At 43.4% G+C, this 16,320-nt stretch overlaps 1 protein-coding gene across 1 annotated transcript in view; it reads right to left on the reverse strand.

Annotated features, from left to right (window-relative positions):
* MORN1 (MORN repeat containing 1) overlaps window positions 1-16,320 on the reverse strand; it is a 472,343-nt gene that overhangs the window by 334,759 nt on the left and 121,264 nt on the right. The window contains exon 8 of the mRNA XM_040325902.1: window positions 2,927-3,037. Within this exon, the coding sequence (XP_040181836.1) occupies window positions 2,927-3,037 (111 nt within the window). The remainder of the gene's footprint in view (window positions 1-2,926; window positions 3,038-16,320) is intronic.

Genomic DNA, 16,320 nt, shown 5'->3' on the forward strand with positions numbered 1-16,320 from the left:
CTAGAAACGCATGACAGAAATGCTGAGACAAACGCAGAGCCAGAAATTCTGGGCCAGAACGCAGAGCCAGGAATGCCGGGGAAGAACAAAGAGACAGAATGCTGCGACTGAACGCTGAGATGGAAACGCATGACAGAACTGCTGGCTGAAAACGGAGAGACAGAAATGCTGCAACTGAATGCAGAAACAGAAACGTATGACAGAAATGCTGCAACTGAATGCAGAAACAGAAACGTATGACAGAAATGCTGCGACTGAATGCAGAAACATAACAGAAATGCCGGGCCCGAAACGCAGAGACAGAACTACTGTGACGCAGAAAGAGAGCGCGAGACTGAAAACGCAGAGAGAGAGCGCGAGACTGAAAACGCAGAGAGAGAGCGCGAGACTGAAAACGCAGAGAGAGAGAGCGCGAGACTGAAAACGCAGAGAGAGAGCGCGAGACTGAAAACGCAGAGAGAGAGCGCGAGACTGAAAACGCAGAGAGAGAGAGCGAGACTAAAAACGCAGAGAGAGAGCGAGACTGAAAACGCAGAGAGAGAGCGCGAGACTGAAAACGCAGAGAGAGAGCGCGAGACTGAAAACGCAGAGAGAGAGAAACTGAAAACGCAGAGAGAGAGAGAGAAACTGAAAACGCAGAGAGAGAGAAACTGAAAACGCAGAGAGAGAGAGAACTGAAAACGCAGAGAGAGAGAGAACTGAAAACGCAGAGAGAGAGAAACTGAAAACGCAGAGAGAGAGACTGAAACGCAGAGAGAGAAACTGAAAACGCAGAGAGAGAGACTGAAACGCAGAGAGAGACTGAAACGCAGAGAGAGACTGAAACGCAGAGAGAGAGAGAGAGAGAGACTGAAACGCAGAGAGAGAGAGACTGAAACGCAGAGAGAGAGAGACTGAAACGCAGAGAGAGAGACTGAAAACGCAGAGAGAGAGACTGAAAACGCAGAGAGAGAGAGACTGAAAACGCAGAGAGAGAGAGACTGAAAACGCAGAGAGAGAGACTGAAAACGCAGAGAGAGAGACTGAAAACGCAGAGAGAGACTGAAACGCGGAGAGGATGCTAAGACGACTGCGCACTGCGACAGAACGCAGGGGCAGAAATGCTGTGACAGAAAGGCTATGACCGCTATGACAGAACGCAGGGGCAGAAACGCTATGACAGAACGCAGGGGCAGAAACGCTATGACAGAACGCAGGGCAGAAACGCTGCAACAGACACGCTATCACAAAACGCAGGGGCGGAATTGCTACGACAGAAACGCTATTACAGAACGCAGGGCATAAACGCTGCAACAGACACGCTATCACAGAACGCAGGGGCAGAAGTGTTATGACAGAACCGCAACGACAGAAACGCTAGCAGGGAGAAACACCAAGACAGAAAGATGCATCGACTGGAAACGTAGAGCGACAGACAATGCAGAGATAGTTGCTATGCCAAATTGCAGCAATGTAAGGCAACTACCAGTGTGACCCATGGGAGGACAGCCCCCCCCCCCCCCAAGCTGCCAGCTGATCCCTGAGGAAATGGGTGGACGGACCCCCTCCCCCCCTCATGAACTGACAGGGAGGAGGAGTGGGTGGATGGCCCCCCCTCGTGCAGCAGCGTGCACCCGTAGAAGTGTGCCCCCCCCCATGTGTTGAGAACCGGGAAGCATGCGGGCGTCCCCTCCATGACGCACGTGGTCCCAGTCAGTGAGGAGAACCTGCGAGTGCACGGACGATCCCCCCCAGTTTGAGCGCCGGGTGGCCCCCACCCTGCCAGAAGGAACACAGGGATGGCAGGGAGAAGCGGGCAGCGCCCCCCCCCACCATGGGGGATTGAGCCCAGCAAAGGATGGATGGCCAGACGACCTCCTCCCCCTCCAGCACCGCGGGAAGCAGCGGTAGCTCCCTGAAGCACTGGAGAGAGAGGGTGAGCGGCGGATGGAGGCCCCCCCGCTTCCAGCCCGGCATGAGCGCCGGGAGAAGCGGGCGGGCGGCTCCCTGAAGCACTGGAGAGAGAGGGTGAGCGGCGGATGGACGGACGGAGGCCCCCCCGCTCCCAGCCCGGCATGAGCGCCGGGAGAAGCGGGCGGCTCCCTGACGCTCTGGATAACGAGGGTGAGTGGCGGATGGATGGCCTCCCGGCTCCCACCCCGGCTTGAGCGCCGGGGTGGGAGCCCGATGCTAAGAGGAACCCAGGGGTAAAAAAGGGGGGGGCGGAGCGGGCAGGAGGTCCCCCCGATGGAGCCTGGGAGAGGAACATGTGCTGCGGCCAAACCGCCGCTCAGACTGGAAACCGGAAGTGACGAACGCCGGCCGTGTCATCCCCTGAAAAGGCGCCAACACCAGGACCCGACGGTGGAGGAGTATTATATACTCAGCAGACTCCGCCTACAAATTCAGGCTAGCCTTCGGCCAGCCTTATACTTATCTCTCTACAAACGTATTGAAGATTTCAAATACTGTCATTCCCACTATGTGAATCATATGTACGGTATTTGTCAGGATTTACTGAAGTATGCTAGCCTAGTCATTTTAACCACTTCAGCCCCAGAAGAATCCCCCCCCCCCCTTCCTGACCAGAGCACGTTTTACGATTCGGCACTGCGTCGCTTTAACTGACAATTGTGCAGTCGTGGGACGTTGCACCCAAACAATTTTTTTTTTATTTATTATATGGTTATTTAAATTGTTGTTTTGCTGTTCAAAATTAATATAAGCTGTTGCTTGGGTACTGTGCCACATGAGTGTAGTAATGTGTTGTTCAATGGCATTAGTTCATTTTTTTTGGAGGGGGGGCCCCATACAACATTTTGTTATGGGGCCCTGTGATTTCTAGTTACGCCCCTGACTAGTGCTGTACAAATGATACCACTACTAGTGCTGCTAGTACAAATAATAATAGCAACAATAAAAATAGAGGAAAAAGGAATTGTCTTACTTTCTGCAATATCACCATCTTCTGTCTGTAGCTGTACATGGAATGTTACAGATATCCCTTGGACAACATCAATGATATCTCCTCCCAGTATAACTATCTTCTTTGCAATGTCTGAAATAAAACCAATAATGAGTAACATAATGAATTATAAAAGGTGATAAAGCTGTATATCATATAGTGGAGAAGATACTTCATTGCCTAGTCTTCAAGAGAATGACTTTCATCAGCCAAAGAAATTACACAGTATTGGTATCATAGATTTAAAAGGTAAGTACTGAGGATACAGAGGTCCAACTTCTACAGGACCATAAGGTCACAAACCTGGTAATTACTAAAGCCCCATGATTTACTAACACTCTGCTCACATGAAATTTTGTACAAAAAACTTAATTTTTCTTACTTTTGTGTTTCTTTTTTTATTATTACATGTCATTTGAACCTTTAGTAAGCTTATTGAAAAGATCCATCTACATCTCATGTTATTAAATGTTGGAAGGAGGCCATTGAAAGTTATTTTTTAAAGATCTGAGAGCATCCTGTTAAGAGTCTGCACCAGGACCCTGAGGCTTTTAGGTGTCAGGCCTCGTACACACGACCGAGGAACTCGTCGGAAAAGACACATCGTTTTCCTCATCGAGTTCCTTGTTTGGCTTGTCGAGGAACTCGACAAGCTTGCTTTGCGTACACACTGTCAAGACAAAATCTCCTCGTTCTCAAACACGGTGACGTACAACACATACAATGGCAGGGGAAGTTCGATGTGCTATCTCCATTACAAACGCTACTTTTACCGAAGGTGCGCTCCCGTCTCATACTTTATTCTGAGCATGCGCAGGTTTCTTAGCATACACACGCTCGCGTTTCTCGTCGAAAACCAGCCCGACGAGGAACACGACGAGGAAATTGAGACTCCCGTCGAGGAAAAAGAAAACTTGTTCTCTTTTTTCCTCGTCAATTTCCTCGACAGTTTCCTCAATGAAAAACATACACACGATCGTTTTCCTTGGCAAAAAAGCTCTCTCACCAAGTTTTTTGATGGATTCTGTTGAGGAAAATGGTCATGTGTACGAGGCCTCACTCTCTAAATGGCCACATCTCTTTTTCTTAATAATACTGTGTAAGGTGCACCTTAAAATTTAAATACCACGACAGAAATATGTGAACTGCCATTGATGACTTTCTTTTAAAGATTAATGTTTCAGAGTTGTCATTCTAAGAATTTTGTGCGTCATTGATTAAGAATGAGTATATGTAAAACAGGTGTCCTGACACTGACATTGTCCAGGGCAGTAACTCAACAATTAAAGCGGAGTTCCACCCAAAAATTGAACTTCCGCTTTAAGTAACGGTGATCCCCTGACATGCCACTTATTTTATGGCCATCCAGCTACCATTTCCTCCTGGTGCTCCGTGGCACCGGAAGGAAGTTCACCTCTCCCCTCTCTCTGTGCAATCTTCTGGAACACGTCACAGATCCCAGAAGATTGCCTGGTCAATCGCAGAGCGGCTCGCGCATGTGCAGTGCGTGCCCGGCTGTGAAGCCACAGCTGGGCGCCCACAGTAACAATGCCGGCGCAGAGGAGAGGAAGGGGAGAGGAGCAGAGTTTTGTGCGCCCGTGGGACAGGTAAGTGTCCAATTATTATTACACTTTTTGTAGCTGCTGACTGTTATATGGGTGGAATTCAGATTTAAAAAAAAAGTGTATGCAGGTTACAGCTCTGGAGCAAGTAAGGTCCTCAGTAAGGCCCTTTTCACACAAGTGGACCATTCCGGTCTGTCTGTCAGTTTTTAGGCGGACCTGAACGGACGCTCCATACAGTTCTATGGAGCGACAGATGTCTGCGGTAACATGTCTGCCGACATCCAATCCGCTCCACTAAATTCAGATGAATGTAAACCCTATTTTCCATCCGTCTGGCAGATCGGATCAGATGAAAATGGACAGGCGGATCCCCCATAGAAAAGAGCGAAGATCTGACAGGTCCGTCTCTCCACAGTGAGCAGAGACAGACCTGTCATCCTCCGGCTCAGCAGGGATCAATGGAGCGATCCCCGCTGAGCAAACGGAGTCCATGAAAACAGACAAAAATGTGTTAAAGGGGCCTAAGGCTGCATTCACACCTGAGCATTTTGTTTTCAGGCAGAAACGCACACTTTTTTACCGTGATTTTGCCGCGATTTTGTACAGTTTAGAAGATCACCAATGTAAAAAGCAAAAAAAACGCCTGTAATCTGCCCAAAAAGAAGCTTGTGTATTTTTTTGAGGTCCAGGCTTTTTTCTTCAGGCTACAAAACGCTCAGATGTGAACAGGGGCCATTTAAATGAATAGAATTTTGCTTGTTGGGCGTTTTTCGGGTGTTTTACAAGCTGAAAACGCTCAGGTGTGAATGAGGCCTATGGCAGATCTTGTTTTAAAGTGTATGTCCACTAGGCATGCAAAAGATTCAAAATAAACATGCAATACATGTCCCCATGTTATAAAAAAACAAAACAATGAAAGCACTAAAAAACAACAAGTGATCATGCCAGAAAACAAGAGAGCTCCTATTCTTCTGTGCACGCTGCCCCCGCTGCACCAAAATCCTAAGCAGTGTTGGCAGCCTTGCTTGAGTTCCCTACTGTACTACAGAACTCCATCTGTCCCTCTCCACGTGTATACATTGATTTATTTCCCTGCAAAACAATGCTATGCGTTCATTTCCAACAGCCTGCTCATATACTATCTGTAGAGTAAGTGGGGGTTTCTAAATCCTAGGTAGTTCTGGGATGGGGGGCTACATCATTATAAACTGACCAAGGATACTGTGCTTATCGCTCCTCCCAGACGCTGCCCTGGAAGAATTCTACAAAACCGTTGATGATGTTGCAAGGGTTAAAAAAAAGCTCTTTATTGTTACAGCAATGAGGAAAATAATAACATGAATTTTGAAAAATGCTCTAGAGCGGAAACAGGAAGTTTGCTGATAAATTTGCGTTAGGTCTAAAGAAGTCCTTGAACTTTTTAACTTATGTCCATACATTTTCATTTTGTATGTGGTCATTCCTTCTACTCAGCATAGAAATCTGATGTAAAACAAAACATATACACTATATTGTCAAAAGTATTGGGACACCTACCTTTACACACATGAACTTTAATGTCATCCCAGTCTTAGTCCATAGAGTTCAATATTGAGTTGGCCCACCCTTTGCAGCTATAACAGCTTCAACTCTTCTGGGAAGGCTGCCCACAAGGTTAACTAGTGTGTCTATGGGAATGTTTGACTATTCTTCCAGAAGTGCATTTGTGGGGTCAGGCACTGATGTGGACGAGAAGACCTGGCTTGCAGTCTCTGCTCTAATTCATACCAAAGTTGTTCTACCTGTGCAGGCCAGTCAAGTTCCTCCACCCCAAACTCGCTCATCCATGTCTTTATGGACCTTGCTTTGTGCACTGGTCCAAATCATTTGGTGGAGGGGGGATTATGGTGTGAGGTTGTTCTTCAGGGGTTGAGCTTGGTCCCTTAGTTCCAGTGAAGGAAACTCTTAAGGCATCAGCATACCAAGACATTTTGGACAATTTCATGCTCCCAACCTCGTGGGAACAGTTTGGGGATGGCCTCTTCCTGTTCCAACATGACTGTGCACCAGTGCACAAATCAAGGTCCACAAAGACATGAATGAGCGAGTTTGGGGTGAAGGAACTTGACTGGCCTGCACCTCAACCTGATAAAACACCTTTGGAATGAATTAGAGCAGAGACTGCGAGCCAGGCTTTCTTGTCCACCTCAGTGCCTGACCTCGCAAATGCTCTTCTGGAAGAATGGTCAAACATTCCCATAGACACACTCCTAAACCTTGTGGACAGCCTTCCCAGAAGAGCTGAAGCTGTTATAGCTCCAAAGAGTGAGCCAACTCAAACCCAAGACTTTTGACAATTTATGATAGTTGTACAATAGCTGTCTTTGCTCAGCTCTCAATAAGGCCCCTTTCACATTGGAGCGGTATAGCGGTGGCGGTATAGCGGTGCTATACCGCCGGGATTGTCGCGGGAATCGGCCGCTAGTGGTGCGGTATTAACCCCCGCTAGTGGGCGATAAAGGGTTAATACCGCCCGCAATGCGCCTCTGCAGAGGCGCATTGCAGGCGATATTGCCGTGGTTTCCCATTGTTTTAAATGGGAAGGAGCGGTGAAGGAGCGGTATACATACCACTCCTCTCACCGCTCCAAAGATGCTGCTAACAGGAGATTTTCTTCTCTCCCGCCAGCGCATCGCCTCAGTGTGAAAGCCCTTTGGCTTTCACATTGAGTAGGCAGTGAAGGAGTTTTTCAGGCGGTATAGCAGCGCTATTTTCTAAGCATATTGATAATCTGCATGGAGGGGTGGGCACAGACACAGGGAGTAAACAGTTGATACGTTTTTGTAATTTTCATATTAACAGTCTCCCCATAATAAGGAAATGTCTAAGTGCTATTTACCGTATATACTTGAGTATAAGCCAAATTTTTCAGCACATTTTTTGTGCCCCCCTCGGCTTATACTCGAGTCACCTTTTTGCGCCTGATCTCCCGGAACTGGTTATCCGGGGGACCTACGGTCGGGGAGCACCGTTTTTTCAAAGCCGGACACCCCTTCCATAGACTCCTATGTTAAACGGTCATTTCTCTGATGAAATTGGGGAACTGGTATCAGCCAGTCAAAGGTCCTCTGGACCCAGAACTTGACACATATGTAGCCCCATTTCTCCCCTACAAGTGTGCAAAGTTTGTTGTCTGGGGGACCTACAGCTGGGGAGCACCAATTTTTCAAAGCCAGGCACCCTTTCTATAGACTCCAATGTTAAACATCAGTCTAGTCATGGGCACAGTGAGGCATGGGCACAGTGAGACATGGGCACAGTGAGACATGGGCACAGTGAGACATGGGCACAGTGAGACATGAACACAGTGAGGCATGCACATAAACACAGTGAGGCAAAGTGAGGCACAGTGAGGCATGCAGATGGACACCCTAGGCTTATACTCGAGTCAATAAGATTTCCCATTTTTTTGTGGTAAAATTAGGTGCCTCGGCTTATATTCGGGTCGGCTTATGCTCGAGTATATACGGTAAATGTATCTGGTAGTTTCAACAGCTTTTCATTTGAAAGAAGTATCCTGCATTTTATTAGACCAAAGTCCTTCTTTACAATATAACCATACTCCAGCAGGGTTGAGTTTCTGGGGGCCAGCAATCATAACCTTTCATGAGTTTCCCACAGAGGATGTTAAACATATTATTGAACTTCATAGCTGTCATAACCAGAAGTATGTAGAATGTCATCCCCAGCGTACTTCCCGCACAGCCTCTCAGATAGACTGCAGATAACTGACATTCCCAGCCACAGTACATCTTGTGCTCTTCCAGTCAGTCAAAAAATGGCTCCCAAATTTAGATTCCGAGTACGGTCTTCTTTGGCACATTGACAATGTGCACATGGTACATAATAATTACAGTCTCTGAGGGACTAGTACTGTCTAGCACCAGGAAATATTCCACATCTGGTGATGAGCATAAGTCACATTTAGAGGAAGCATCACCAAATTGCTGCCTACAGTTCAACAAAAATACATTGTGCAAGTTGGACTTCTATAGCCGTGACGTGATTTACAGACCTCGGGCAGGGAAAGAATGATGTCAAGAAAAGGGAATGATTTATATTCTTCATTGCTGTCTGTTTATAAAAAACAGAAACTGCTACATTTTGTAAGGTTTTAGTTAAGGTAGGGTCATTTACTAAGGGTTTACGAGAGTGCTTTTCCCCATGCTTCAGTTTGCCTGGTTTTGCTGCTATGCACAGAACTTTATTAGTGGACATAAAATGCACCCATTACGAAAACTGAAGTCTGCTGTTATTGTTTTTTTTTTTTACCTCTCCTCTGCAGATGTGCGGAGGATGCTTAAAGGGGTTGTAAAGGTACAATTTTTTTTCCTAAATAGCATCCTTTACCTTAGTGCAGTCCTCCTTCACTTACCTCATCCTTCCATTTTGATTTTAAATGTCCTTATTTCTTCTGAGAAATCCTCACTTCCTGTTCTTCTGTCTGTAACACCACACAGTAATACAAGGCTTTCTCCCTGGTGTGGAGTGTCGTGCTCGCCCCCTCCCTTGGACTACAGGAGAGTCAGGATGCCCACTAACACACAGCTCGTTTCTCTATCTGCAACAAAGAGAGCGTCCTGACTCTCCTGTAGTCCAAGGGAGGGGGCAAGCACGACAATCCACACCAGGGAGAAAGCCTTGGAGTTACAGACAGAAGAACAGGAAGTGAGCATTTCTCAGAAGAAATAAAGGACATTTAAAAACAAAATCGAAGGATGAGGTAAGTGAAGGAGGACTGCACTAAGGTAAAGGAAGCTATTTAGGAAACAAATATTGTACCTTTACAACCCCTTTAAATGCTAAGAACTTACAATAACTGTAGCTGGCCAGCTAGAACCTGTCCTAGGTAGATAATATAACCTACATGTATATACAGCTAAACCTGCTAAGAACCTAAATGTAATGCACATGTTTATATGTGAGAGACAAAAGCAAAGTTATTCACTGTGATTTTATGCTTGAATGTCATATAACAGTTGTATGTTGTGTTCACAGAAGCAAAAGAAAAATATGCCTTTAAGAGTCATTTATTTATATGACAGTAGAAGGTAAGCTCAAATAACACAGTAGAATTCATGCCAGAAAGCATAGAGTTAAGCTTTTGTGACTCATCAGGAGCCTTGGCCAATCACAGCTAATCTCACATTGAGCAGAGTCTTGACCTATCACAGCTACCTTTGCATCCATTCTGTCTGGGAGGTTCCTAATACTGTACATGTGCTGTAAATTCATTCCACATGAAGACAGAGAGCAGAGCAGACATACAGAGTTCAGTTTTATGGAAGCAAGGGCCTAAATAGGTACGTTACACAAGTTATATATATGTTATTATTGTAAATAGTGTGATCAGAACTGTATACTGATCTAGTTGTGTGTTAACTTGTAGTTCCACCAAACAAAGTCATCTAACTGCCCTAACTGTAGTTCCACCGAACTAAGTCACATCCATCCATCCACTTTAACAAGCTAACCGAACTAAAGCAACCCTGCAAACCAAGTTGCAAACCACAGTTATACCTTTCAGAGAAATCTGAAAATGCTTTGATAACTTACACAGAGAGAGAGAGAGAGAGAGAGAGAGAGTATAAATACTGAAGAAAGAAATATATCCACCATTTTATGTTGAAGGACCTTAGATTGTAAGCTCCTTGAGAGTAGGGACAGATGTGAATGTACATTGTATAGGTAAAGCGCTGCATACATTTAAGTATATAAGTACCTAAAAAAATAATATTAAAGAACACAGCCATGAATAAAGAATGGTACAAAAACATCCTGCCTTTTCCAGCATGATGAATCACCTTTCCCATAAGACAAAAGTGATAACTACGTGGTTTGGGGAACAAAACATCATAATTTTGTCAGGAAACTCCCCAGACCCCAATACCATTGAGAATTTAGGGTCAATCCTCAAGAGGCGGGTCAAACAAAACAAAAAAAAAATACACAAATTCTGCCATCAGTCAGGATGCTGCCCTGAAGTTGATTGACAGCATGCCAGGGTGAATTGCAGAGGTCTTGAAAAAGAAGGGTCAACACAGCAAACATTGACTCTTTGCATAAATTTAATGTAATTTTCAATAAAAGCCTTTGACACTTATGAAATGCTTGTAATTATACTTCAGATTACCATAATAACATTTGACAAAAAGCTCTAAAAACACTAAAACACTAACTTGCTTCTGAGCATGCGCGTTTTTCCCCATCGTTAAAGCGTACACACGACCGTTTTTCACGTTGAGAAAAACGACGAGAAAAAATAGAGCATGTTCGAAATTTGTAGTGCCCATTTTTCTCGACGAGAAAGCCTGGAACCTACACACGACCGTTTTTAACGACTAATTAAAAAAATTGCATTTTTCACGTCATGAAAAACGGTCGTGTGTACGCGGCTTTAGGATGCGTGTTATACGCCGATAAATACGGTAATTCTGTTACCATATGTGAAAAACATGTTCATGCTTGTCCCTTTGGATATTTTCGCATGAACTATCGCTCTTGAAAGAGCTGTACGAGCAAAATGATTATTGGATGATCATTTCAAATGCGTTTTTTTTTTCGTCAGATATGCTTATCGTGTGTACGGGCCTTAAGGCTTTCCTTTTTCACCACAGATCCTCTACGTGAAATCAGTTTCTCAGTTGAGCCCCGGGCTGTGTCTTTGTAGTGCTGACAACAGGTCCCATATGAACAAATCGTGCACAGTGTGTTCAGGTTTCTTTCAGAAATACATTGTAACAATATTTTGATTAGCTTTTTTTAACTGTATATCAAAAGGTGTCTCCTTACTTCTGCCGATATCAGAATAAATAGAGTGCTCTGACGCTTGCCAACATCCCTACTATCAAATACAGAAAAAGGAAAAACCCCTCTTTGTTTTGGGACTTTTTAGCTCATGCTGCTTTTTTTTGCACAATAACAGCCGCAATTCAATCTTTTTAAACATATCTTAATACTTTTTTTTATATCAACAAAGATTAACATGTTTATTTGATAGCACAGTTGCATTATTAGTGGGAATGCTCAGTAGCATTCCCACTATTGTTATTTGTTTTTTTTTAGTTATTCTTCTTATTCCGTAAGTTTTTTGGCTCAGCGTAACTTCTGCATACTTTCAGCTATAAAAACCATTCAACTTTTAAAATGTTAAGCTCTCTCAGCTAATGATGCGACCTCAACTTTTTTTTCTACTATTTATACTTTTTAAAATATTAAGCTTTTTAACACTTTTTTTTAACATTGAAGTGAATGAGAGCATGCTTCATATCCTTAAAATCTTCTTCCGCTCCCAAAAGTTTCAGCTCCTTCATACTTTCACCTACAGAAACCAAACTTTAACCACTTGCTTACTGGGCACATAAACCCCCTTCGTTCCCAGGCGAAATTTCAGCTTACGGCACTGCGTCGCTTTAACTGACATTTGCGCGGTCGTGCGACATGGCTCCCAAACAAAATTGACGTCCTTTTTTCCCCACAAATAGAGCTTTATTTTGGTGGTATTTGATCACCTCTGCGGTTTTTATTTTTTGCGCTATAAACAAAAAAAGAGCGACAGTTTTAAAAAAATATATATATTTTTTACTTGTTGCTATAATAAATATCCCAATTTTTTTGTCAGTTAAGGCCGATACGCATTTTTCGACGTATTTTTGTAAAAGAAAAAAAAACGCAATAAGCGACTGGTTTGCGCAAAAGTTATAGCGCCTACAAAATAGGGGACAGAATTATGATTTTTTTTTATTTTTTTTTTTTTACTAGTAATGGCGGCGATCTACGATTTTTATTGGGACTGCGATATTGCGACGGACGTATCGGACACTTTTGACACAAATTTGGTGCCATTCACATTTATACAGCGATCAGTGCTATAAAAATGCACTAATTACTGTATAAATGTGACTGGCAGTGAAGGGGTTAACACTAGGGGGTGAGGAAGGGGTTAAATGTGTAGCCTGGGTGTGTTCTAACTGTGTGGGGGGAGGGGGGTGACTGGGGGAGGTGACCGATGCTGTGTCTCTATGTTCAAGAGACACAGATTGGTCTCCTCTCCTCTGACAGCACGTGGAGCTCTGTGTTTACACACAGAGCTCCACGTCCCTGCTGTCTTACCGACGATCGCGTGTACCTGGCGGACATCGCGGCTGCCAGGTACACGCATCGGGTCCCCAGCTATGCGCCGGGACAGTGTTTACCCGCTGCGAGCCCCCTCCAGTGGCGCGCGCGGGTAATGCTTTCAAATGACGTCCAAAGACGTCCAGTTGGCACCTAAGAGCCGCGCTGTTGACGTCTTTTGTCAATAGCGCGGGTCTCAAGTGGTTAAAATGTTCACAAAATATTCAGCTATCTGGCTATATATTTTCAGTTTGATATCTTTTACAGTTTTGGTTAAAAAGCTGTTTAAGTTTAGTGATCATTTCAGGAAATGTTATTGATTAAACAGAGTGTGTATTGGGCTGCTTAAAGTGGATGGTGTCATAGCTAGAGCACAGAGCCTTAAAAAAAATTATCTTAGTTCCTTCTCTATAAATTGCTCTCACACCCACAAGATCTACTTGCCATACACAATTTATACATCAAAACGTAGGTATTTTTGTCTAGTTTCAGGCAATGTTTCGGTTTTGTGATACGCCTTTTACTTTTGGCTGGTTGAGCTTCCAAATGACAAGAGTTCTACACTTTCTTCCATTGACTGTCCTGTATAAAATTCTTCACATTTCCCAGCAAAACGCACAGCAAACTTATTTTTTTAAATCGCTGACATGCCCACATTTTTAAGTTTATCAACATAAATTTTATACCGATACGTTCACAAAGGCTGTGTGTCTCTAAAGGTGAAGTCGCTGTTTCGATAGCATGTACTGTTGTGGATTTATTGAAGGCTTGTTTGAAGGGTTCTTTCATACTGTCTCTCACTCATTAGGTGTGGGGATTAATGATCAAAAAGTTTTTTAAAAAAACTTTAAATATTCCACATCTTTCATACATTAGTGGTGGTGTTAAACTTTTTTAATGAAATTTATGTTTATTTTAAAACCATTCCTACTTTTCCAACTATTCTCACTTCAACTTTTTCTTACGGATTTAAGCTATTCATCCAGTTAGCTTTAGCAATTAGCTATTCGGCATTCCCACACATTTTCTGCAGGAAATGCATTTTCTAGTTTGCCTATAAAGTCCAAAAATAAAGAGGGGTTCTTCCATTTTCTGTACTTCTGCCCTTAAGGTTAGTTCCAGAAAAACTGCAAGTGCAAAATAAATGTATTTTTTTAGAAAAGTTTTTCCATATTTAAACCTTTAATTAAAATAAATTATTTAAGCTGACTTTCTTTTAAAAAACATTATTTAAAATTTTCTTTTCCATTTCTGTGTTTTCTTTCATAATTTTTTTGTAGTGTTGCATTAAAAAGAAATTCCAACAACTGGTCAGCGTGGAGATGAACATCATATCTGGTGGTCCTGACCCCACCTTGTGGGATTTTGGTCAAGGGTATTTGGTCTTCTGTTCACTCTCTTCCACGTGTCTACCTTTAAGGATGCCAAGTTGGCCTTACTTCACTGTCCGATCCCAGGCCTCTTCTATCAGCAGAAATTGGCCACCTATTTATTTATCACCGCCAAGCATGCAATAGCGAGGGCCTGGAAAAAGCTGGCTGTCTCGTTTACAGAGGTGAAGAGCATCTTAATGACTCTCATGATTAATGAGAAGATGACTAGTATTCTCCACGACTCCCCCGCTAAATTCCTCAAGGTGTGGGGTCCATGGTGGTCTTATGCCGCATAAACACATGATCAGTCAAACCGATGAGAACGGTCTGATGGACCGTTTTCATGGGCCCCATCGGTTATTTATCCATCGGTTAAAAAAATTCAATCTTGTTTTAAATTCAACCGATGGATACCTAACCGATAGAAAAAAAACGAATCGTTTGTAGGCACATCCATCCGTTAAAAATCCATGCATGCTCAGAATCAAGTCGATGCATGCTTGGAAGCATTGAACTTCGTTTTTTTCAGCATGTCGTTGTGTTTTACGTCACCGCGTTCTGACACGATCGTTTTTTTAACCGATGGTGTGTAGGCACGACTGACCATCAGTCAGCTTCATCGGTTAACCGATGGAAAAATCCATCAGACTGTTTTCATTGGATGGACCGATCGTGAGTATGTGGCATAACGCTCCTCCAACTCTGCATCTCACCAGCCTGGGTCTCTCTAACTGACCTCCTTTTTCCCCCTCCTTTTTGTTCTTATGAGTTCGAGTAAAAAATGTTTTTAATTTTGTGGGTCGCTCCACACCCAAGCCCCTTGAGCAATTTAGCTCAGACACCCTGTGTTGACCTGTGTTCTAAATGTGTATTTTCATGTTGCATTATGTGTTAGGCCTCGTACACATGACCGAGTTTCTCGGCAAAAACCAGCAAGAAACTTGCTGTTTTGTTTTTTTTTGCCGAGGAAACCGTTGAGGATCCCGTCGAGCCAAAAAGAGAGCATGTCTTCTTTTTTCTCTACGGGAATGGAAAAATTTGGCTCGCCGAGATCCTCGACAGCCTAACAAGGAACTCAAGGGAATAGTAGCTGAAGCTAAACCCATCGTTACCCACTCAGAACCTGCCAGGATATGGTTCTTTGGGGGCATACACATACACACATATGGGTATGACTATACACATATATTCTTGTTTACATCTAGATTTCCACGATCTATTATCCCCCTGTTTACGGCGGGGGGAACCCCCCTGGGCCGCTTGGTTCCGTGCATTAACAATTGACCCATCGGGTAAGCCTATATTATGAATTATGTTGAATTATATTTTGTTTGCTGATGTATATTACATGTTTTTTATTGTACTATTTACTATATAGATTGGCTGTCCTGACGAAGCGGCATCCCCGCAAAACTAGTCGACCTCGACCAATCATGGATTTGTACAGTTGTTCTGTTTTGCAATTTTATATTTCAATACATTTTTTATATTCATGTTTATTGTATTTTATCAGTACCGAGATAGTCCCCTCAAACCTACTGAGTGGGTAACGATGGGTTTAGCTTCAGCTACTATTCCCTTGCTTTCCCTCTCACCCCCTTTTTTCTACTGTAACTGGGATGATGGTACATTTTTATTTATACTGTTTATTTCTATATGAGGCTACACTCCCCTTTTTTGTTCATTTTTGCTAACAAGGAACTCGACAAGCAAAACGATGTGTTTCGCCCGTCGAGTTTCTCGGTCGTGTGTACGAGGCCTTATGCTTACTGCTCATATCCCATGCCTGGGATTACAGCTATATTTTTTTCTCATACAGTATTTAAATAAAAAATATTGTACCAGAAAAAAAATCCAACAATTGTAAATAACTTTACAGTAAATAATTATATAATGATACCAAACAGGTAGAATGTTAGCATTTACTATCACCATTAAAATGTTTATTGGGCTCAGTTACACCTGAAACATTAGGATTGATTTACTAAAGGGAGCAACTGCACTTGTAGAGGGCAAATGCACTTTGCAAAGTGCACAGTCTATTTGCTTTTTAGCAAATAAACCCTATCTACAAGCAGTTTGTATGTTCTTCTTGTTTGTTGGGTTTCCTTCTCCTGTTTCTGCCCACATACCATACATAGATGAACTTCTTTATCGCTATACTGGAGTGCCTGAGGTCTGTGATCATCAGGTTGTGACATCCCTTAGGAAAGGAAATGATGAGAAAGCTTTGGTGGGGTAAGTGCTGCAGAAAAGGTTATTATGCATGCAGGAAAAGGTCATT

The sequence above is a fragment of the Rana temporaria genome, chromosome 10, assembly GCF_905171775.1.
Source record: "Rana temporaria chromosome 10, aRanTem1.1, whole genome shotgun sequence".
NCBI lineage: Eukaryota > Metazoa > Chordata > Amphibia > Anura > Ranidae > Rana > Rana temporaria.